The sequence below is a fragment of the Lemur catta genome, chromosome 20 (assembly GCF_020740605.2).
Source record: "Lemur catta isolate mLemCat1 chromosome 20, mLemCat1.pri, whole genome shotgun sequence".
Taxonomy (NCBI): domain Eukaryota; kingdom Metazoa; phylum Chordata; class Mammalia; order Primates; family Lemuridae; genus Lemur; species Lemur catta.
Window position 1 is genome coordinate 4,236,733 of NC_059147.1, and position 24,246 is coordinate 4,260,978.

The 24,246-nt window shown below is 53.6% G+C and overlaps 1 protein-coding gene across 1 annotated transcript; it reads right to left on the reverse strand.

The window, feature by feature from the left end:
- Nucleotides 1–669: 669 nt before the first annotated feature.
- LOC123624967 (ATP-binding cassette sub-family C member 12-like) lies at nucleotides 670–23,170 on the reverse strand. The gene is given in 12 exon segments (XM_045533117.1): nucleotides 670–798; nucleotides 3,005–3,076; nucleotides 6,561–6,839; nucleotides 8,816–8,923; nucleotides 11,252–11,295; nucleotides 11,298–11,396; nucleotides 14,342–14,489; nucleotides 14,922–15,095; nucleotides 16,365–16,598; nucleotides 16,879–17,026; nucleotides 19,065–19,220; nucleotides 23,052–23,170. Coding segments are annotated over 12 exon segments (1,710 nt in total).
- Nucleotides 23,171–24,246: the final 1,076 nt, after the last annotated feature.

The window sequence follows — 24,246 nt, forward strand, 5'->3', positions numbered from 1 at the left end:
ATTTGCTGTTTGACATTTAATAGCATTTAATACCTCAGGTGGGTCAATTCACCTCTCTGGGCCTTAGTTTCTTTACCTGTGAAACCAGGATATATGCCAGGATCCCCTAAATAGGTGGCTATCGGCCCTAAATGACAGAATGCATGTGGCAATGCCACGCTCGGCAAAGAACCACAGAAGCTATCACTTTCCAAAGTTTAAAGATAACGGTCCAGGTGTATCAAATAATTATAACTTGGTTTTTGTTTCATGAGATCATTTTGGGGACACTAACAGCGATATATCCCGATAGCTCTGATGTCAACGAAGAGTGTCGGGGCGGGTTCACGGCTTACTTGCCACTCAAGATCTCAAGCAAAGTTTTGGTTGCTCAGTCTAAAGCAAAATCGCCAAATTCACTTTTCTCTAGTCAGGCGGCATATGCCCTGTGACAGAGAAGCTCAGAGCACACGCTACCCTGCCCCGGGAATGGAGTGCACAGTCCACGCCTGCAGTAGTCGCCTCTGCCGAACTCCTGGGTTGGGAAGGGAAAAGCCAGGGCCTGTGTGGATCTGCTGAGTGTGTAATCAGAAACCCCTGAGAACCCACTCAGCAGCCATCACCGGTGGCCTCAGCATCTGTAGCAGAGTGTAGCGAACACCGAAGCGCCTCGTGCTTTAAAAGTTAATATTACCTTTGGTGATCATACTGTTCTCCAAATAATATGTTTTCTCTCACAGTCCCGTGGAAGAGCCACGCCTGCTGGGAGACGTAGGCCAGGGCTCCGCTGATGGCCACGGTCCCTCTCTGCAGCCACATCTGGAGCAACGACACAGGGAGCTTCAGATGCAGCCAGGCCTCGAGGACTTTCTTCACGTGCCCACCGCTTGTTCCGTGGGCACTGACTATGACCATGCAAGACGTCCACAGGACACCTTGCCCACCTGCCAGAAATCCCAGCTGTGCAGACAGAGGGTCTCAAAGCCAAACTCCCGCCAGGGGCTGGGGAAGAGGCAGTGGCGAGTCCTGCTGCAGACTGGGCCGCACAGGCCGCGGGGCCGCTCCCGCACACGGCACCTCTGTGCCAACGGCGAGACGCCTTCTGAGCAGACTGATCACAAGCGGCCCCTCCCTCCAGACGCACTGGCTGGATCCGACCCCCCCACAGCCAGGCCCAGGGGCAGGGCACAGCCTGCACCACAGCAGGTGGTGGCCCTGGCGTGCCCCATCTTAAGGAAGCAGCTCGACCCGGTTGCAGGGTGGGCACCAAGCAAGGACGGTGGTAGATGTTAGTGGGGACGCGATGCTCAAGGCTGTCGGGAGAGGGACGTGTGAGGCCGGCCACGGTGCCCAGGGCTAAGGCTCGTGGGCAGCAGCAGTGTGTCCGAGGGCAGGCACGGAGCAGCCAAGGTGGCCAAAGGATGTGATGCCATTTCACCTCGGGAATGGTCCAAGGGACAGAGAATTCAACGTGGAGAAGGGACAATGATAATAACAACAGTAATATGAACAGTCGCTGAAATGTGTAGGGCACGTTTAGTATACGGTAGCTGCTTGTCCCCACGACCGGCCTTGCAAATCACCTTGTAACCAACCATTCCATGAATCATCCCCTTTAATCCTCACCACAGCTCTCCTTAGCCCCATTTTACAGATGAGGAAACCAAGGCTCTGAGAGGTTAAGTTGCTTCTCCAAGGCCAAACAGTGAGCACATGGCCGAGACAGGTGGCAGGTGAAGCCGGGCCAGCCGAGTGCCACCTGCCTGCCCAGTGACCACAGGGAGGGCCTGGTCTCACCACTCTTGCATGGCAGATGCATTCTATTTTTCTCTGAAAAGTTCCAAAGGAGCAGACCAGAGGATGGAAGTTAAAAGGAGGTAAGTTTTACTCCAATATACATCAAAACTCTCCAAGGAGGAAAGCGGCTGTGAAATAACGAGTCCCCACCATGAGATGCCTGAGCAGAGGCCGGAACATCTCTACATAGGATGTAGCAAGAGGGCCACATTATTAGGCATAGAATCGAGCTAGGTCACCTCTAAGGCACCTGCCGACTGCAGGATCATCACAGAGGCACACAACCCGAATCCCAGACCTCGGGTGACCTGAGGAGCTCACCCAGTCCAGGCCCTGCCTCCACCTCCAGGCAGGAAAGGAGTTGTCAGTCTTTCTACAAATGAGTCAACTGAGGCCAAAAGAAGTCACTCGTATCGGAGCTCATAAGACACAGCCCCCACCCCGTTTGGCACCCGTGGGAGCCCTTCTGAGCCTGGTTTCCTCAGCGGTATCTTTCTTCCTGCTATAGACAGTCCAGACTGCCCGAACTGCTCTTTAGGAACAGCAGAGTGAGGAAAAAGGACTTAATATTTTATTCCCATAAAATTTCTCATTCATTTGGAATGCAGCTTAGAAACCATGGCAACAGAGAGGTCTGTGAATACAGTAACTGGGGTCATCCAGCTAAAAGTACAGAGAAGGGACAGGCTCCTCCCAGGTTCCTCCCTCTTCCCACAGCAAGGCTTGCAGGGGAGTGGGGGCACGTGCTACTTTAGTTCAAGCACCCATTCAGCCGCCCCGTCACTGAGGCAGCGGTTGCACATCTGCTCGGGGCAGACACTGCGGCAGGTGCCGGGGGTACGGAGACGAACGAGGAAAACATACACCTATAGTCACTGTGGGTCCCAGACTCCCAGGGCCTCCCCCACCAAGTGGCTGTGCTGGCTTTCCTAAATCAGAACAGCCCAAGTCATGGGAGAAACCCTGGGTTTGATGACCCATCTCCTCCTTTGACCCAGAAGGCAGTCACCGTCCAACACCCGTCCTCAGCGGCAAACCTGTCTGGCCAAGGGGTGTGGAGCTGCCAAGTGCATTAACCTTGCAAATGTGACGGTGACCCATGTGCACACTGTCCAGTGCTGCCGGGACCACCCGCTGGGCCCACGGTTCTCAGGGCCAAACCAGGCAGGAAGGGAACCATTTCACTGTCACGTTAATGTTCCATCTTCAGGGCACCCGCCCAGCTTGCCTGTCCCAGGAGAGCTGCAATGAGGGAGCTCTTTCCACTTCCCACATTCCCGCATATCCCCAAGACCTTTCCCTGCCGGAGCAGTAGAGATAAGACACAGTCACTCTCCCAGCTCTTAGAGGGGCTTGGGCCAAACGTGTCACTCCCAAACTATGCTGGCCAAGCCAAGCAGGGACCGAGGGGTCACTGCTGGCTCCATGGGGTGGCAGCTGCTGCCTCACACACCAAGCTCCGTACACACAGCCTGGCTGACACAGGAGTGTGAGTCTCAACTAAGTGCTTTCCCTGGCGCAGCTCAGCAGAGAGCCCGGAGTGCTTCTGGACATCACGTACGACCACTGATGTGAAACAGCCTCGTGCTGGTCTGGGAGACGCAGGCCCCGGACACGAGGGCTGTCCCGTGCCCAGACTCCAGGAAAGCAAACCCGAGGGGAGGTGAAAGTTTGTACAACCCAGGGGACAAGCGTAGCCTTTGAAGAATGGGGAGCTGAGTGCTTTTCAAAGTCATTTTTTAGTAGATTCCTTTACCATAACAACTCAATCGGAAACAACCAAGCAGTTAAAATATTCTAACACGATGGGTTCATAGATTGTTCTACAGCTGTAGATTTATTAATTCAACCAACACACCCTTACTTGTTACTACCAGAGCCTGCTCCGTGCCAGCAAGAACACAGTGCAGCCAGGAAACGGCAGGCAGCAGTCTGGGCCTCCCTCGCGGAGCTGGGCTTTGAGCTGGAGGCGGCGGACGGGGGGCAGGAAATGCAAGGAAACGCGGGGCGCATCGTTGCTCGCTGTGCAGAAAAACACAGCCGGGAACAGACAGGGAGTGGGGTGACATGTGGAGGCACAAAGAAAGCCTCACTGGAAAAGCAGGTGTCTCGACTTGAGTCCCCCTGAACAGAGGATGTGGGTGCCAGGAGCTTGTTCGGGAGGCGCAGGGAGCAGCAGGGGGAAGAGTGGAAGTGACACAGGAAAGGGAGGGTGGCCCGTGAGGAGTGTCCTGTTAGGGCAGCTCAGCCACGAGGCAGATGAAGCCTAATCCTGCAGGGAAACCGAGGACAGCTTCAGCCCAGCCAGGGGCCGAGGGAGCTGGGGTGCTGACACCCAGCAGGCACTGTCTGAGGCTGCTCCCAGGCTGCTCCCTGGCACTCTGCGGGGGCCGTGGACAGCCCAGCACGGACGCACGTCTGGCCGTTGGGAGACGGAGCACAGCACGCGGGCGCGGGCAGCATCTGCCATGGACGACGTCGGAATGAAACCCGAGCAGGTGAGGGAGGGAGCCACGCAGGTGCCCGGGGAGAGCCCACGCGGGGACGCTGAGGCAGCACGTGGCCACTGCTGTGTTCAGGCAGGCAGGGCCACACCTAAGAACACTCTCACGCAGGCCTGCGCCCTGCTGTCCCCCCCGGGAGAGAGACCCAGCGTGGGGCCCAATATGGCTCCTTCCTACCACTCGCACAGCAGAAAGGCCCGTGACCTGTCCGCCACTCCCAGCCCATGAAGGCTGCCACCTGTCATCAGTGATTCCTTAGACAAGGCCTTACTGCAAGCCTGGTGACATACCACGCCCCGGCGTGACACAGCACAGGTGCGGTCCCCGCCTTTACGGAGCCCACATTGTCATGGAAGCTGCGTGTAAATGAGGCTGATTCTTTTTAATTCCACTAAAAAGACCTCAAGGAATTGGGGCATCAGGGAGACTTTGGGACAAAGAGACCACAGGTTTGGATCCAGCCTCACTAGGTACTTGGCTCTCGTGTGAGTCCTGTCTACTTCTTGGGCCAGTAAGAGCCTTCCAGATTCATCTTTGTCTGCAGCAGAAAACCCATGAGGCCTGCATCCTCTGAGCTTCTGATCATTTGTTCATTCAGCAGATGCTACTGGGAACCTCTGAGCCATGTGCTGGGCTTGGTGCTAAGGACATAACCATGGACAACACACTGTGAGCTCATGGAGGATGCCGTCTACTGGAATCAAGGAGCTAAACTTGGAAAAACTTTAGGCCATTTGAGGGCAGCACTTAAGCTGGAAATAATTGTTAAAGGGAAAAGGTAACAACCATAGCTAACGTCAGTTGAGACTTACTATGAGCTTTTCTATGTAGTATCTCAGTTCTCACAACCACCTTGGGAAACAGGTACATTTATAAAATCTGTGAAGCAGGTGAAAAAACAGACACTCCAGGAGCTTAGACAATACACCCAAGGTCAAGCAGCTAGTAAGTGATCGGACAGGAGGTCCACCAGGCTCCAGAAGCAGACCCTTAATCCACAGGATATTGTGTTGTCCCCACTGTGCCTTCGACTTATTCCACAAAATGTTGACCATGTCTTTGATGCACAAATCCAGGCATTACCAATGCACTGCAAAGGGCATTAGAAGTAAACTAATTGGAGGGCAAAAAGCAGGTTCTTTAGAACATAGAGCAGTTCACCGAGGCATCTCTAAAACAACTGGGAAGGCAGGTGCTGCCCCACACAGGTACGGGGACAGGGAGGAGAAGGCAGAGTGGGTGGCCCTTAGCAGGACTTAACTGAGATCTGAGCTCAGGTGCACTCAGCAGACCAAACAGTCCCAGTGAAAACGTGGCCAACAGCCTTGTTAGCTACAAGAGGTACCATTCTCACACCGGCTAGTGACCTGACGTTGCGTAACAAACAAGAACCTCTCCTAGAGTGCTCACACAGGGGAAGAGCGGGTCAACAAGACGGGAGATTAAAATGCAAAGCACAAGATTCATGCTGAGCCCTCTGTGCAACATCAACACTGCCGCCCTGGGAGCTGCTGCCCAGTCCCCAGCACGGGGAGATGCTCGCAGGAGAGGCAGGAGGAGGCCACACACTCCCTAAATCCATAGCTTCGGCTAAAGACTCTAGCCCCCAGGCTCGAGGGACAGGAGCAGCAGACAGACCCTGGCTAGCTTGGCTGGCTTTGCTCCGGCAAATTCTGTGGGGCTGCCTGGCCATCTCATTCCGCTCCTCCCTGGAGCAGCACTGCAGGGCGGTTGAGAGCACAGACTCTGGCGCCCTGGGCGCAAGGCCCTCCTCTGCCGCTTGCTGGCCGCGCGACCTTGGGCAGCTTATGTAACCTTCCTCAGCCTCGGGCTCCTCAGTCACACAGGCCGGGTAGCTGCAGTGCTGGGGTTACTGGGCTGGTTAAATGAAGTAACTAGGCACCTGGTAAACAGTAAGTGCTCATAATTTTTCAGTCATTATTCTCTACCACAATACTCCAACGTGGAATCAAGAACACATCTAAAAAGACTTACGAAAGCTAATCACTTACAGCCCAGCCACCTGAAGTGGACTGTCCACTCAAAATTGCACCTGAACCCAAGGGAGGCATTGAAAGTCAATATAATATAACCACCGTCCCTTCTCCGAGCTTGATGAGGATGTCTACGAGGTTCATGCACATAGTTTTAAAACTGGGGGAAACACAGAGACTCTGGTTGGAGATATCCCACCACCACCCCAGCTCCGACTGAAGGATGTTCCGCCATGAGAAGCCACAGTTAAGCAACACAGGGAGGAAGGATGGAGCACGCACCCACCTTCCTAACCACAAAGCTTATGTTGTGCAGGACTGAATTGGGGCTGCCACTTTGCTCCTCTGGGCCAGCGACTCCCTGGGCTGGTGGACTCCAATCACTGTCTGCCTCCTGCCTCTGTTTCTTGAAAAAATGTTTTTTCTGGTTCTGCACTTTCTTTAGGTCACTTTTCCTTCTGGCTTCTTGCTCCCATGTCAAGGTGGCATTTGCTAAAAGCAAGACAGTATCTGGGTCTTCTGGTTGGGAGATGTAAGATGGGGGGCTTTTATCCATAAGAATTTTCTAAGATTAAAGAAACAAAATTAACGGGGTAGACATCATCCATTTGCAAGAATCATCCCAAAATATCTTCTAATGACCCCAAATCACAGTTTTGGCAATTCTGCCTAGGATGCCCAGGAAGGAGATTCTGCAGTTATTTCCCTCTGGAGAAGCTGAGCAGAAATGGCTTGCTACCTCCTACTGTCTGGGGCAGATGCCTCTTCAGCCTCAAGGCCTATGTGGGTCACCCAGTCGGAGAATCCCAGCCACATTTCACCCTCGTGCCCAACGCGGTCAGCCTTTGCCAGTCTTTGGGTGGTGGGTGCCGCTGTTTGGCACAAATGCCAAAGATCCAAAGAAACCAAGATCACGTGCTCAGTCTCTGCTGTGTCCTCGTCCTAGGTTCCCTCTAAGCTCAGTTCGACAAATCATTTGCCAAAGCTCTACCTGGTGCCAGACTCTGGGGCAAACAGCAGAAATGCAAACATAACACGGCGTCAGTCCGGTCCCCGAAGAGACTGGAGTCCGTGAGGGGAGGTGGGAACATGCACAGATCGTTTCAGGGACGTGTGACGTGGACAAAGCACTCTGACTGCCAGAGGAGGGACACAGGGCACCCCATCTTGGAGGTGCATGTGGCTGGTGTCTGAGCTGAGTCTGGAAGGTGCCACACAGGCAAGGATGAGACAGCGCAGAGGAGGAGCGTGCTGCTGTCGGTGGGCGCGGCGAAGGCGAGGGAGCGTGCAAAAGTGCCACCTGCCGGGGCGCAGTTGGGGACTGCTGAGGCACAGAGCGTGAGGCAGGAAGGGGACAGGAGACAAGGTTGAGACAAAACTGAGGACCCACGGACGGAGGGCTCGAGTTCAGTCCTGGAGGGGACGAGGGTTTAAGAACGTGGAGCAGGCAAGTACCAGCGGTCAGATCAACATCTTACCAGCTCTCGGGGGGTCGAGTGCAACATTGATTTGAGGAGGACATTGGAAAAAGAAGGGTTGGTTCATAAATCACTGTGACAGTTCAGATGGAAAACGATGGAGGCCCTGACTGAAGGGGACAACTGCAGGGACAGAGCAAAGTCAATAAAGACCATCCTTCCTCAAGCACCTGTAATTTTTTCCTGATATCATAATATGTGCAATTAATGTGATGCTGTTGATTCTTATGCTTTGTTCAAAAAGTGATAACAGTGCACTTTCCAATCCAGTCTTACAATGGTGGCTCTTAAAACTGAGGGACTAGAGTAATCGGGGATGATTTCACGGGGCTTTTGACTGGTTGGATGCGGACGGAAAGTGTAGGGAGCGTGCAGGAGCTGAGGATGCTTCCGGCGACTTCCAGGTTTCTGGCTTGGGCAAATAAGATCCTTCAGCCAATTCGTAGATGTCTGAACATGCTGTTTCCTGACTAGAACACTCTTCTCTTTTTCTTTCCTCGCCTAAACTCTGAAAACACTTCATCTGGCCTTCTTGCATGTCACAAATATCCTTCCCATTTGTAGAAATTACGAGGGTGCCTGGTCTGACACTGGAACAGAGGCTCTGAGGGTAAAGATTCTGCCTTGCGCTGGCATTTCCCACGTGTCTGACGGCTGCAGGAGGCACACATGAGTCTTGGACGGGTGCGTGCTTGAATGAGCGAAGCCACGAGCTGAGTGCGTGAATGTGCCCTGCCCCCATCACAGGACAAACGGGGACAGCTCAGCACAAACCCACCCTCTCCTGGAGCCACTTAAGATCTAAGGTTTGGATGCGGGTAGAGGGTCAGGAACATTTTCCCCATGTGTGGAGACTCTATCTCATTTTTCCTACACCTGTAAAACTCTGCCTGGTCCTTCCTCATGCACGTGTGTTGAGCCAACTCTGAAAGAAGGCCCTTCTCCCAGCGTCAGCCCAAACCTGACACAGCCCTCCAGTGGGTTGGGCAGCATTCCCACATCTGAGCACTTTCCCATCCAGAAACGAGATCTCTCTTCCCTACTCACCCAGCGTCAGTTATACCTTCATTCTCCTTGGAGAGACACTGGCTTCAGCCCCTGCCTTGACCGAGAAAGGCAAGATTGCAATTGAGAACTTTATCACATTAAACATGGCAATCACACTAAACACCTGAAGAACAAGAGCGAGGTATGAGGTTTAGGATGGGAGGTTGCCTTGGCTCCCAACCATTACACCCATGGGGCTTAAACTTATCGAGATGAGAAACGGTGGCACGGTTGGAATTCACAGAGGAACAATTTTTTCATTTCATGGCTCAGAAACCGTGGGTTGGCAAATTAGGGCCAGCGGCATCTTAATCTATTCTGCTTTTGGATTTTCACCAAAATGGTGGAGAATATATTCGCCCGTCTGTGCTGATCCAGAAGGGAAAGGGTCTGAGGCCTCTAAATGAATACGTTTGGAAATCTCCATCCTCGACCCAAGTCGGTTCTTTAGAGGCAGGTGACCCCTGGAAGCTGGAGCGTCCCTCTCCACACCGAGCACCGCACGCGGCCCCAGGGATCAAGGTGGACGCTGCCCGGAAGGGCCTGCTTGCTCCTGCTGGCTGTGAGAAAGGGACCTCCAGCTCCTGCTCGCAGGACCCGGCCCCCACGCCTTGCCACCCCCGTACCCAGGCCAGATTTGAGAGCCTTTGTTCAACTGCAGTCCCCAAAATACCACGTCTCTTCACTGGGGCTTCCTCCACTGAGCCCTGCCTGGTGGGTAGCTAGTACTGCACAGCCCCGGCGGAGACGAGTCTGCTGCCTGCAGTCCGTGCCCCAGGGGTACGTGACCTCCTCGCTCAGATTTCTTCTTCCCATCCCTCTGATCAGCAGCCTCTCCCTAGCCACCACCGGAGAAATTAGTAACACAGACTCCTTCAAGAAATCCGGGATGATCCTGCCTGCTGCTGAATGGGCCCCATGGTCGGGGCCCCAGGCTCCACCTAATCCTCGTCACCTCACTGTAGGATGATGAAGGAGGTCCCTTTACATCTGGGCCTAAATACATTCTCAAAGGGGACTCAGCTCTCCCAGCTCCCAAAGTACCACCTCGGCTCGGCCAGCCCAGGCCTCAGCTGACAGAGCACCCGGGCTGCCTCATGTGACCCAGCGCCCTGGAGCCGGCCAACTACGGCTTGGCCCTAGCAGAGGGGTGACTGCAAGGAATTCTGAATCCAAAGAAATCAAAACTTTGCATTCAGGGAATTTGGTTTTGGTGTAGATTTCTTCCAAACCATTGTGTTAGAAAATATTAACTACATGTGTTCAGTCTGGTTTCAAATTGATTTGCTTGATGTGTTGCTGGATTAAAAATATTTTTGTGTTGTCTGAGATCATGGAAAGTTGTCACGATAATCAGGCAGCGTTCCTTTCAGGCTCCGGTACGTCACTGTCCCTCATGCACTCTGGCTCTGGGTTCACAGCGGGGCTCAAGGCCCTGGAGCGTGAGAGCAAAGTGTACATGAGCTATTACCTGCCGAAAAGCCAGAGACGACAAAAGCAGCTCACCCAGAAACGCAGGGCGGTAAAGGGATTTAGCAGCCCCACAAAAGGCCTGGGAGGAGCATCCTGGCTTCACAGCCGTCACCCCACTCTCCCCCTGGGACCCCTGGCTTGGGCTGCGATTCTTCCTCGTGAGCTTCCCTGTGTTCATCTCCTTTTGTTTTTTTCTTGCCTTCTTTGATCTTCCTCCAGCTACTTGCCCTTGGTTTCATACCTTAGCTGGTTTTCCTTTATCTGAGCCAGGGGCCATTTTCTCTCTCACTCAGCATTTCTTCTGCTGTAAATCTCAGGCCCTTTGTTTACAACATGAACATCTCGCCTTCCCGGTTCCCCGCTGAGCCCTTGGGGGACAGGGGGCACTGGCCTGCTCAGGTGAGAAGCAGGCTGCTACGAACAGCCGACACCGATGCTGCACCTGAGAGCCAGGACGCTTGCACAACCGTGCTGACAGGGACTACGATCACCCCATTTACAGGTGACAAAACCAAGGCGAGAGGGGCTCGATGACCTGCCATAAGTCACAGCCAGGAAGTAGCAGGGTCAGGATTTAAACAAGGCAGACCTGGCTCCTAAGCCCAGACTCTGACGCCAACACCACCGCCTCTCCCCAAACCTGCAAATCCTCCCACCAAGAGAACTTCCTCAAAGTCTCCTTGTGGTATATATGAATAAAGCAGCCACGTGCTCATCTGGTTTCCACCTTTTTCCCCCAAATGTGAAATTGGGTTCCAACGTTGGCTACCCTCGCCCCGCTACGGACCAGGTGAGAATCACTGTTAGGCTCTACCGACCCACACACTTCCTTTTAAAAGTTGGGCTTGAATTCCAGTGTCATCTGGCCTCTGCAATTGGGTGTTCTGATGCAGGTGTCGTGCAAAGGTGGGGAGGGGGTTCCCACCTGGGACTTGCAGGGCCACGTGCAAAGGAGGCTGGGCCTGGGGGCGGTTCTCACCACAGGCGCGGTGAGCCTGCGTCTCAGGGGGACGTGGCAGGTGACAGCACGACGTCTATGGTGGACACAGTGGGGGCCAGGGCTGAGTTTCCACTTCGCACAAATCTGGCTTTTTCCAGCAATTTTCTTTCCCTTCTTCTTATATCTGCAAAATGGAAGCAGTCCGAGCTGGTCTAATTTTGCACGTCAAGAACCAGCATTAAGAAATGCATTACCCCTGCCTGACCCTCCTCCAAATGAGCGTGGGCGGCTGCCATGTGACGCCTAAGTGACAGGAAGCGCAGAAAGCCGTGAGCACAAGCCCAGCACGTGCCGGGAGCTCAGTGCACGTCGACTGCTGGTCCTGGGTGGGCTCCCAGGTCCCGCCCAGCCCTGCCAGTCTGCACGTAGGGCCCCTGCAGGGCCCAAGCAAGCCCTGTCAGTGAAGGGGCAGAGCAGAGGGGGGCTGTGAGCACAGCAGAATGGGGAGCACGTGCCTCAAGGAGGGCTAGCCGCTCCTCAGTGCAAGGGACCCTGGCGTGGCCAGACCATCAGCCATTCCAGAGTCTGAGATCCAGATTTTTGCGAGACATCTCTCTACTTTTAAATGTTATAAACTCATTGAAAAAAAGTTTTTAAATACCGTACTGTAGGGGACAAACAAAACACATACGGCTGGCCCGAAGACTGCCAGACTGGGGGCACCTGCCTGGTGTCCCGAGAACAACCACAGACTCAAGAGCACCTCCACCTTCCCTAAGTCCGGAAGCTGCCCGCGCCTCTGCGCTGCTCACGGTTCAGTTCAAGCCTCCTTCCCCCGGGGTCTGCAGTCTGCAGTCCCAATTCCAGCCTCGTCCGCAAAACCCTTTCACATCAGCACGAGGACGGCCTAGCTGTTCTTACCGAGTGCACTCATTAAAACGTTCCCACCGCTGTGACAGCGACACTGTTATTATGCCCTTTGGACAGGAGAGGAAACGGTCTTGGCAGGTTCAGTAACTTGCCTTTTAAGTGATCCAGACAGGGCTGCAGCCCGCTTCTGCTGGGATCCAAGGCTCCGCTATCCACACGCCTTTCGCCTAGAGAACACCCAGCCCTGCCTCTGCCCCGTGCACCCTCCCGTCTCCGCCTCCAGGCCCTGCTCCTCCCTGGGGGGCTCCCCCCACTCTGTGTCCACATCCTTCCTGGTCTTTTGTCCCACCTGAAATCCACCTCCCCCAGGAAGTCTGGCCTGAGCCCACCCACCCAGTGTGCACCCCTGAGGGCTTCTCAGTTCCTCTTGTGGCAGGGTCCCCGTTTCACCCTGCAGAGTAGCCAAGTCATGTGCTCACTCACTCAGTGAATTGTAATCTGGTGTCTACCACACGCCAGGTGCTGTGCCTGGTGCGGGGAGTAAAGAGTGAACAGGGCCTCAGCACACTTCCAGTGGGCAAAATAGCCGAGAAAGAAAGAAAGCATCAAATAATCACAAATTGTGTTGAGTGGTAAGAAAGAAAAAAACAGGGTGACGTGATTGGGAGGTAGGGTGTGGGTGTGTGTGGGACTGCAGTCCAGAAGTCCTCTTTGGATGTTGAGGAGAGACCTAAAGCCAAGATAAAGTCGCCATAAATGTCTAGCAGGAGAGTATTTCCAGGGAAATGATGCAACAAGTGCAAAGATCCTGAGGCACGAATGAGAGTGACACATTGTTCTAGAAACAGATGGCAGCTTCACGGGGCTTGAGCAGCATTATCAAAGGTTAGGGTAAAATGTGATGAGGTCAGAGGGGTCACCAGGGGCTGGATCACGCTGAACCAAATAGTCCAGGTGAGGGAATTTGGATTTCATTCAAAAGACCTAAGTTTGAACAATCTAAGTGTGATAAGAAGCCACTGAAGATTTTCTGGCAGGGGAGAAACAGGGTCTGACTCACATTCTTAAAAGGTCACTGTGGCTGCTGAGCACAGAATGGGCTCAGGAGGGAGGGGAGGCGGGGAGGGCGCCTGGAGCTCTTGCCACAGCCCAGGAGGGAGAGGACGCTGGCTCGGACTGGGACGGCAGCGGGACGGGGAGCAGCCGATCCTGGATATAGTCCTCAGGGAGAGCCAACAAACTTGCGGCCATTTTTGAGCTTAGTTATCTCATCGCCCCCAATCCTGAACGCAGGAACCGTTTTCCTGATCATTTGCGGAGCTCCCGTGGCCTTGCGCAGAGTAGGGACTTGGTTACGTTTATTGAGTTAAGCTGATGAGTTAAACTGAGTTGGGTTCAACGAAATTAAGTCAAATGGAATCAAATTTGATCAAATTAAATTAAATGGCATTGACATGAGTTCAGAGTGTTAGGAAGTGTTTCCGGATCCTCAAAGAGGGTCCCCGAGGGCTGCTGGGGTCCCAACCTGGGGCACTGCCTTTGGCGCACTCAGAAGCAGGTTTTCGAAAGCCACTCCCTCAGGTGCGGATACACAGCTTCGGCCCCAGTTACGTGCTGGTGCAGGAGTGTAACTAGATCCAGAGAGTCAATTGTAACAGTGGTTCAGGTCATTAACCAGGGAACCACCTGAGTCTATGTCAGCAATTATGTAAATGTCTCTGCAATTAGATTTGCATTTATATTTGGTTGAAATAGTTTCCATATCATCTTAAAAAAACAAAACAAAATTGCAAATGCATCCTCATGTCTTCCCAAGGAATGTTGAGTCAGGGGGCACCCAAACATGGTGAGGCTGTGTGCATGCGTGTGTGTGTGTGTGTGTGTGCATGTGTGTGCGTGTGTGTGTGTGTGTGTGTGTGTGTGCGCGTGCATGTAGATGTCTTCTAAGTCAAGGAAATAGCCTGAGACAGCCTTTTTCCCTGCTCACAAGGTTTTAGTGGATTATCTGTGTAAAGGTACTTGGTCAGTATCAGGATCCACGTGTGAAACCATGTGTCAGTCACCCTGGGTTCACCAGAACAGATGCCTGGGTCCACTAAAAAATCTCCAAATCCTTTGAAAATCCTTTGACCTACAGAGCAGCTCAGGCGGTCCCCTCAGCCTCCTTCTAGAACCCCTGGCCCCGGGAGCCTTAGGAACCCCTGAGGAGAGCACATCCCACACAGGAAGCGGTCCCCTCAGCAGCTGCTCGCATCCTGCCTTGAATGGTGTTGGTGAAAGATTTCTCCCAGGCGTACATTTTAATCAGCTTGATGCAGGTCAGAAGCTCATTCATTGTCTGAATTCGCTTGTCTGTCACTGAAATTGCTGATCTTCGGAAAGCTGAACTGAGCTTAGCCATAAACATCTGAAATCAAGGTACAAACACCGTGTTCAGAGAGAATTGCTGAGTTGCAGTTGGCCTAAACACCCAGGGATCGGAGTCTGCGTGCCAGGAAAAGTTCTAAGGAAAGTTCTCAGCGCTTCCCTTGAGTGGTGGCAGCTGACATGGTCTGGGGACACCACTGGGGGTCGGGCAGGTGGTATCAACGCAGGAATTGGCAGGACGCAAGGGGAGTGCTGGTGACTTCGGCAGTGTGCAGAAGCACGTCCGCCTCCCCCAGGGCAGTCAAGTCTTCAGAAGCCACACGGTGCAGCACGAGGAGGCACACCTGCGAGCCCCGGGCGGGCACAGGCTTCACGGGCACACACGGGGCACGAAGCCTTCTATCCAGGTCAGTGACAGTGTGTGCGAGAAATGCAAACCTAAAGCCGTCACCATCGCCAAGGCCTGCGTTACCTGGATGGGGATGAAGACGACATACCCGGATATCCCCATGAGAGCTGTGGGCCCCAGAATGAAAAAGGCGCATACTGCACAAACGACCATTAGGATAGGGATGGTGGCTGGCAAGGGACAAAACAGGGCAGCTTCAAACAAGGAATGGCTATCACTCGAGAGTATATTGAGCACCTGCAAAGAAAGCACATGGGCTCGGGCTTTGGAAGAGTCACTCGAGCATGTCGTCATCTGAAGGCTTTCAGAATGGTGGAGGCATGTAAAGAGGGAAGAGAAGGCCTGCCTTAAAGGGAGGGAGCCATCAGGGTACAGCTATGGCGAGTTTTATTGGTCTTATTCTGGGGTGACTGTGAGGGCCAGTCTTTCAGGACTGAGAATCCCAGTGAAGAAAGACTTCAAGGTCATGTTACTACCCAGGGCACGCAGGGGAGACTGGGCTGCCTGCCCTGTATCCATTTCCCCTTCCTCCTGGTGAACACAGCTTTGCCTTATTCAGGGCAGTGCAGGGCCCAGCTAGAAGACTACATTTCCCAGCCTCCTCTGTGGAAGGAGTGTGGCCATGCAACCATGTTAAGGACAACAAGACGTAAGCCAAAGTGTCAAACAGGACTTTGGGGATGAATTCTTAAAGGGGGCTGGCTCAACCTGGAAGGCACTCCACCATTGTTCTCTCCTGCCTCCTACCAGCTGTCTGAGACACTGTTGGGATGGCTGGAGCTCTGGCATCCTCCTTGAACCCTTATGAGGGCCATGCGCTAGGAGAGTGAGGAGGAAAGATGGAAGGCTCTGGAAGCCCCTGCACTAGCCCTGGACTGCCTGCTGGAATCCAGGCTCCTCTGACGTAGGGTGAAATAAATTCACCTTGTTTGATCCACTTTTATTTTGGGTTTTCTGCTATATGCAGCTGGGTTTGATCATTACTGATACAGGATGCACTGAAGAGCGAGCGAGCGTAAGAAAGAAGCCAGTCCTTTATCTTACCTCACACCACCTGGGGCCCTTGATTAGGAAAATACCTTTTGGCTAAGTGGTGAGGATTCATTGCTAAAGATTAAGGGCTTAAGAAGATGTCAACTCTGACATCCAGCATGCACGGTCCTTATCGCGGCTTTGGTGCCCCAAGTACTCCACAGTTGGAATTTTTGGACCCATCAGTCGATCAATTTTATTACATGCCCATAGTGTGTTCTGCACCGCTGTGGCAACCTCACTGGCAAGCAAAAGGACTGGACGAAGTCACCCCTGTGCCCTGTTCCAGCTGGAACTGAGCCACCCCATGTTCTGAGTGGCCGTCACCTCCCTCAGCAGGGAGACAACACACGACGGGCGGGACACAGACGAGCGAAGGGAGGCAGATGCTCGGTCGAAGCGGCGCATCTCACGTGCATCCGAAACACTCAGGACCATGTCTTCTAGCGCCGCGCCCGTTCTGGCCCCGCCTACCTCGCCAACAGAGACGTGTGTCAAGGCCTTGAAGGACAACAGGTCTTCAAACACCAGGCTGGAGAGGGCCACCTCCAACCCGATGGCTGTGCGGTAATTTATGGCCCAGGCAAGGGCCCAAAAGAAGACTGTGGCAAACTCGGTGGCAAACAGGGCTGCGCACAGGCCGATGCCGACCCAGGCGCTCCTGGCGGTGCTCTCTGTCTGCTGCGGGATTTGGTGAATGAGAACCGTCTGCAAAACAGTGCGGCGGGGAGGGGGCCGCCGGGGGTGGCGGTTGGCATAGGAGGCCTCAGATAATGTCAGCAAGCTGACTTTATGAGGCAAACTTTTTAATTAATTTTGGTGGCTGCTGCTGTGCTTGACAAGGACTAGCTGTATGAAAATTCGCCCCCAAGGAGCACAAAGATAATGACAACGCACTAAACTCACCAGCTCGTAGAGAAAGTAACTAATGGCATTCTTTGCCAGGCTGGGGACCAGAGGACAAGACAGAGGAAGGCCCCCGACTCACCGGCCCTATGGCTGCCATGACAATGCACAGGATGTTGGCCACAAAATCCACCAAAACACGTGTCCTCTGGAATTTCCAGACCACTCGGACCAGAGAGGCCTTGTCAGGACCCACCCTTCCTACCTCTTCATCCCAAAGGACTCGGAATCTGTAATGAAAGGACAGGAAGAAAAAAAGGGATTGATACTTCCACTTGCTGTTTGATGTGACCCTGGTGGAGAGACCCTTGCAAGGTGCTTAGCACAGCCCTCCTCCCTGGCAGCGGTGCCCCCGGCAAACACCACTGGTTCTCCTTTCTTCTTTTCCTGGGCAGGTGGGATCCAGGAGGGTGGGGGCAATGCCCAGGCAAGAGCTGGCATGACCACGTGGTGTTTGGGCACTTGCCAGGCCTTCCTTTCCTCTGTCTACTGCCCATCTCTGCCACACTCTCAGCTCTGATAAGAAGACAGGGGCAAGAGAGAAGCTCAGAGAAGAATCTTCCCCAGGGCAGAGAGGGCTTTGCGCACTGTGAAGGTCTGTAGCAAGGCCAGAGTGGCAGGAGTGTGGTGCCCAGAGGAGAGGGGCTGACGCTGGGAGCGAGGCAGGCCCGAAGCCCAGGGGACCTCAGGGCCTCAATAAGGAAGTTTGGTTTCATTCCAAGCACGAAGGAAGCCACTACAGGTTTTTAAGCGGATGTGACAAGATCATTCTGCATAGCTAAATGAGCCAGCCCTGCTGCGAGGGTGAAGGATTGTGGGGAGGTCAAAGGGAAATGCAGAGACGCAGCAGAACTGTCAGCATGGAGGTGGCCATGGGTGGAGGAGGGGCGGACGGAGAGTGACAGGACTACTGTGAGTCCCACACGGGGAGGAGAAGGGATGCAGGTGGACCCCAGGTTCCTGGCCTGACCACCTGTGTGAACGGAGTTTATGGAGACAGGGAAAGGAGGAGGAGAACTGTGTCAGGTTGGGGCTGAGGAGCAAGAATAGGCACAGCTTCAGGTATGACATGCTCGTGAGGCATCCAGGTGTGGCTGTCCAGCCGGAGGGGCACACGGATTCGGGTCTGGAAGGGAGGCGTGGGCTGCAGATAGATGTGTTACGGAGGTTTCGGCTCGTGCCTGCGTCTGAGCCTTTGGAGCGGAGGAGAGCACCGGGGCAGAGCACCGCAGGGGGAGAAGAGGGCTGAGCTGGCGCTGGACAGAGGGCAGGAAGCCAGAGTCAGACGGAAGCACTGGCCAGAGGGGAGAGGAAGAATCCGGTCAGGGCTTCATGGACGCCGGGCAGCTTTCTCCCAGTGCTCCCTGGCAACCGTCTCCAGAGTGCAGAGTTTGGAAATTACCACTAGCTGAGATTTCTTCAGAGCACAGAAGAGGGGAAGCACAGTTCTAGAAGCAATTACAAGGCCATGCCTAACACCTCAGAACGTCTCCACTGCTGGAGACATTACAACACAGCTGTTGGGAAGAATGAAGTGGACATCTTCATAAACCCTTAACTGAAAGGAGCAAAGTGATCAACAATTATACAGTACGCCTTATTTTCTGTTTAAATTTTTAAAAACATGACCTACGAGTCGGGAGGAAGAAGAGTATCGATCTGCAGAAGATGGTAGCCCAGGGCATGTTTAATCAGAGTAGAAAAATTCCAGACAGAGCCACGCTGACATTTTAACTGCTTACCTCTAGGGAGCAGGAGTATGGTGGAGACACTTCCACTGCTTGAACTTCTGTTGCTTTAACATTTTTATAATGAATATGAATTAGGTTGGACCAATGACATTTACATTTTTACAAGTCAAAATTGTCAAATATTGGTAGTTTCATTTGGATCGACCTAAATATATTTTGTGATATAAAAGTCCAATAACAGTTTTTAAAGTAGCCCAGGTGGGGCCTGGCCAGCACAGAGCAAGCCTCTGTCCTGGTGGAGCCTCCTCACACCAGCGACAGCCCGGCCAGATGGCCCGAGCCTCCGGCCGAGGCTGGCCCCCCAGTCCCCTCGCCCCACCACTCTGCCCAACCCTCCAGTCCCCGGAGACCGGGTTGCGAAGTTCAGGCAGTCCAGCCTAAGTCTCCGAGAGCAGCCACTGGGAAGGGTCACCAGCACCCGTGGGTGTCAGTTACCACCTCCGGGAAATTGCCGAGCGCACAGGACCCCTCCCTAGGGTGGGCTCCTCCCCAGAGGTGACCCAGGCGAATCGGGTACCTTTTGGCGTTGGTGTCAGATGAGTCATACGGTGACAGCGGGGGCAGGGTGTCCACCATCAGTGTGTGCTTGTAGCTTTTGACCATCACCGGCGTGAGCCAGGAAAACGTGGCGAAGGAGAGCAGCCCCGCGCTGTCTACCGCGCTGGGCGCCAACCTGCAGGCAACCGGGAGCTCGGTGTTCCGGGGCGCCGGGGTCGCGGCCCTGACGCTCTGTGGCCTGAGTCTTTAACCCCAGCGATCCCCACAGCCGCACGCTGAGCCCGTCGCTCAATCCCCTAGCGCTTGGAGCGGCGAAGTGCCGGGCCCGCCGGTGAGAGCCGGTGTTGTTAAGCATGGCCAATATTCACAATCAAGTTACACACATTTAAATAAATTACCTTACAGGCAAAGGTAATAACACTCTAAACTCCTCACTTCCTAATTATTCGGCTGCTGCGAGTGCGCGCCGTGCGGGGGACACCGCAGGACGCTGCGCCTCTTCCCGGGGCTCCGTCTGGGGACGTCGCGTTGCGGCTGGAGGTCGCCGTGGTGGCAGCATTCACACCATGGACACAGGGAGCGCTGCAAACCACGGTGCTTTCCCGCCACCCGTGCGTGAGCCCACCCCGTGGGAAACGGGGCGCCGGCCCCGACCGCCAAGTGAGGAAGCCGGGACGTGCCAGGTGAGCGCCGGGGGACCAGGCACAGACCCTGCACGCTCAGGAGAACCGGGGTGCAGGGCCGGGCACGCCACAGGGGCACCAAGGGGGCGGGAGCTGGGGCACGCTCGCCGTTCATCGTGAGGGCCTGATGGATAATAGGGGTAAAGACCACACAGGTATCAGTCAGGCAAAGGAGAAAGATAAGGGGGCAAAGGGAGGGGAAGGGAGAAAGGGAAGAAGAAGAGGACAAGGGCAGGACTAAGAGGAGGAGGAGGACGAAGAAGATAAAAAGAAGGAGGAGAAGGAGGAAGAGAAGAAAGAAGAGGGAAGAAGATATGAAGAAAGAAAAGGAAGAAGAAAAGGAAGCAGAAAGAACAGGGAACAGGAAAGGAAAGAGGAGAAGACCATGTTTTGCCCTTGAGAAACGAACCATCTAAAACGGTAAAAGAGACAGAGTCTTAGCTACCGACTCCCGAGCGCTCGCGTGTCCCGGGCCCTGTGACAGCGCTGTGTGCGGCAGCTGCGGCCGGGACCTGGCGGTGGGGCTCCCGCGGCTGTGTCCCCCCGAGTCGCGGTCCCTCTCCACCGTCTGTCTCAGAGCCTTTCAGGAGCATGAGTGCGGGGGTTACTGCCCCCCAGGGCAAACCCCAACTCATGGGGTGTGGGAGCCCCTGGGTAAAAGCCCCCACCTCACAGCCTTTGGGTGGAACACCGGACGCTCCTGGGAGGAGGAGTAGAACCAGTCCTTCCTGTCCACGGCAGTGGCCCTGATGCCACACCTCACCTTACCTTTTCCTCCTTCCCTGCCTCCCTCTAAATCTTTCCTCCTCCTTCTGGGCATCACCTCCCAAATGAGCTACCTGCATCCAGACTCTTGGCTGAGGCCCTGCGTTTGGGACAGCCCATGCTGAGACGTACCAGTGAGGCACTGCGTGTCTGGCACATGGTCAAAGGTCACGATAAAGTCATGCATTGCCTCATATAATCCTCACAACAGCCCTGCGAGCTGGGCGGTAGGGTAATGTTACAATCCCATTGCACAGACAGAAACACCGAGGCTCAGAAAAGTTAGGGTGCTTTCCCACATCTGCTGCAAATAAAAAGACATCTCACACTGGTAAGTGGTGGAACAGGAATGCAAACAACCCACTGCTTGCTGACTCCAGGGTCCCATCGTTCTCTTAAGCACACCCCAGATTGCCTCTCCACGAAGCAATTATAAACCGAGCCAAGACCGTGGATAGTTAGAGGTCTCCCGTGGCTACGGACAGTGGCCCATGTCCTCACCCTGCAACCTTCACCTCTCACTGTGGAGGGCTCATGTGTGTATGTATCTGTGGTCCAGAGGTGCTGGGAAAGGGTAGAGCAGTGTCACCTTACTTAAGAGATGTCACTTGGGCCTTCTCAGAAAACAAGCCACAGGGCCCTTTCTATGTAGAAAAGGAAGGATTTTATAATGTTATGGTTAACACAATGTTGATAACATACATAATAATACAATATAATGCCACGTGGAGCATGTGAGTTTGGAAATCACGCTGCCTGAGTTCCTATCCTGGAGTTCAAAAGTGGCCCCACTCTCTCCCGTCTGTATCCCAGCCCCTTGGAATGTGATCTCGCAGCTCGTCCATCAAGAAGTGGAGTCCGTTTCCCCACACCTTAAATCTGAGCTGATTTGTGCCCCGCTTTGGCCGATAGAATGCAGTGAAAGAAGGGTGCAGTGGTGGAGCCTCGGAAAGCCCAGCACATGACCATGTGAGCAAGCCCGAGAGCCCGCTGGAGTGAGCAGCCCTGCACCCCAGGGGCCCCACTGCACAGCCAGCAGCCGGCCAACCCCCAGAAGCACAGCCGCCTGGCCGGCCACAGGTGTCTCTGAAAGCGAGGTCAAGACTAAAGGAACCAGCCAGCCGAGCTCAGCCCAAGTTGGTTTATTTTATGGGGCACCCATAAAATTGTAAGCTAAATAAATGGCGATTGTTTTACGCTGCAAAGTGTTGAGGCAGTCTGTTACAAAGCAAAGGCTACCTGATGAACCTTAGGCAAGTTACTTAACATCTCTGTGCCTCAGTTTCCTCACCTGTCAGATAAAGATAACAACAGTACCTCCAGGGCAGTTGTGAATAGTAAATGGGAAGATGTTTGTAAAGCACAGGGACAGGTCCTGGCACGTGGAAAGCTCTCCTTGAACATGAGTCACTGCCTCCTTCTCCGAAGGACAGGAGGAGGCAGGAAGGGAGCCGTTGATGAATGAATGGGTGGACGGGTGGGCAGACACAGAACAAGCAGAGGAAGCACCAAGGGGGAGCGGGGACAGTGCCCACTCTCCCTGTGGGCTGGAGACTGTTCCTAGAGGTCGTTCCCTGGCTCTCCCTTCCGTCCTCTGCGAGGAGTTAGCTACGCTCCCCGCAAAGAGGTTTTATCTCTTTCTTCGGATCAGGTCTCTAAGTTGACCACGCCAGTTTGCAGGGAGTTAGCTGCGCTCCCAGCAAAGAGGTTTTCTCTTCCGATCAGGTCTCTCAGGCAGGGGTCATCGCAAAGGATGAAAAAATAGCAGGAAACAGAAATAAGAATAATAATACACAGAGCCAAAGATATAGTTTATAAAGTAAAGGTTTATGAAAATAGATAAAAGCAGGGTATCCAGATGGGGATATTTCCTCCCGCCAGAAATATCTCCCAAACTGGAAATCCACACAGGTATTATATAGGGTAGATACAAGCTCCCGTTGCCAAGGGCAACAGGATTTACATACTAACAGGCAGTTTGCTTTAGGGTCAAAGTCTTCTAAAAGGCTACTACAGATCCTTCAACTAACTCTAACTAGGGGAACAATGAGTTGTAAAATCTTCTTGGGGCAAACTTCTAAGTTTTCTGATAAGGCTATTACTTTAGCAAAAACCAGAGACATCTTGGCTCCGGTGATTGTGTTCTTGGAGACAGAGATGATCTCAGAAGTCAACAAGAGCTGTGCCTTGTGTTAATTACTTTAACTGCATGGTTCCTTCTGGGCCCGGCTTGGGCATTAACATATCTCTCTGATCAGCTCTCATCTCTGGGGGTCCTTGCCAGCTCCGGCAACCCATGGCTCTAGGAAGAGGCCTGCCTTGTCTTTCAAAACAGGTGAGAACTATAGGCCCAGTTTACAGCTGTCTCTTTGAAGTGCAGCTCTTACTGACCAAGGAGATGCCCTCCTGAGAAGAGGCAGCTTTTGAACTAACACATTTCTTTTTTCTTTAAGGCAAAGCCTTATGTGACTTCTGAAATCAAATCTTGTCTCCAGAAATACAGGGGGCATTTCTATGACTCAGTATTCTTAGGCCCAACAGTCCTCCTCTTGACTCACCCTGCATAGGGTCGCACTGGGATCATGGTCCTCAGGCTGGGGTCATATCTCTCCACAAAGGTTCTCTGCTGGCCTCGCCGGTCCAGATCTGAGATAAAGTAGGCGCCTTCACCCACCATGCTGGTGGCAGTCCGGAGCCCTGGGCTCTTGGTCTAGGGACACTTTCAGTCTACAGCGGAGAGATGGGGAAGGCTTGCTGAGACATGAAGACATCTGGAATGGGATTAGGCGGCCCCGTCTCCACCCAGACCAGTTCCCTTGCTTTGATCCCTCTGAACTGGCTGCACCAATTGGTCTCTTACATCCATGGTGGAGTGTGGCCAGGAGCCCCACCACATCCCTTAACTCCACTCTGAGGCTTCCTTGTTAATAAGGACATTTGGTCCTTGCTTCCTCTTCCTTTGCCAGGCTGGGTTGGCGAGAGCAGAAAAGCCTATCATGGGTTTTCCACTGGGAGCCCACTCAGTGGCCAAGGCAGGGTCCTGGTCCAGCAAGAGCCCCAGGAAAATGATGTGCTGTCTCAGAGTAACCCAGAGTGAGTCTGTCACGCTCGCACCCCTTCTTCTTTCAGATCCTGTCAGACACCCGGGAGCCTCTACATCCACATCCTTTCCACCCCGACATCCAGCAGTCCAAGAACCTCAGCCAAGCCACTTGTCAGGACCAGCCAGGTCTGGACAAGCCCCACACCTCTGTGCCCACCGCCCCAGTGAAAACCAGCAGCCTAGGTGGAGGGGATGCTTTTTAGTATGTCTGTCCAGCCCACATGCCAACTCTTAGTGGCTAATAAAAGCATGGCATGGCAGGGCTGGAAGTGTCCCCAGATGCAATCTTTTACAGATTTCTCATTATAAAGAAGAGGAAGCAGACGCCCAGAGACAGGATGGACTTAGTCAAGAGTGGATAGAGAATGGGTGGGACACTCTCATCTGGGGAAGTGTGGGTACAGGGAACCGGTTGTCCCTCCTTTCTCCAATAACCCTGCAAAATCCCACGCTGATATTATATTACAAGAGACTCTCCTCTGGAATAATATGGTTTGGTTTTTTTATAACAAAATTTGAAAATCAAAGTGTCTTCACCTCAAAAAGATAAATCCCCCAAAGTGAAAACAGAAGCACTACAGTGAGCTGGAGGCGGCACATGTTTTACAGGCAGTAGTTCTGCTCAAAATCTCTTCATTCAATCAATGTGT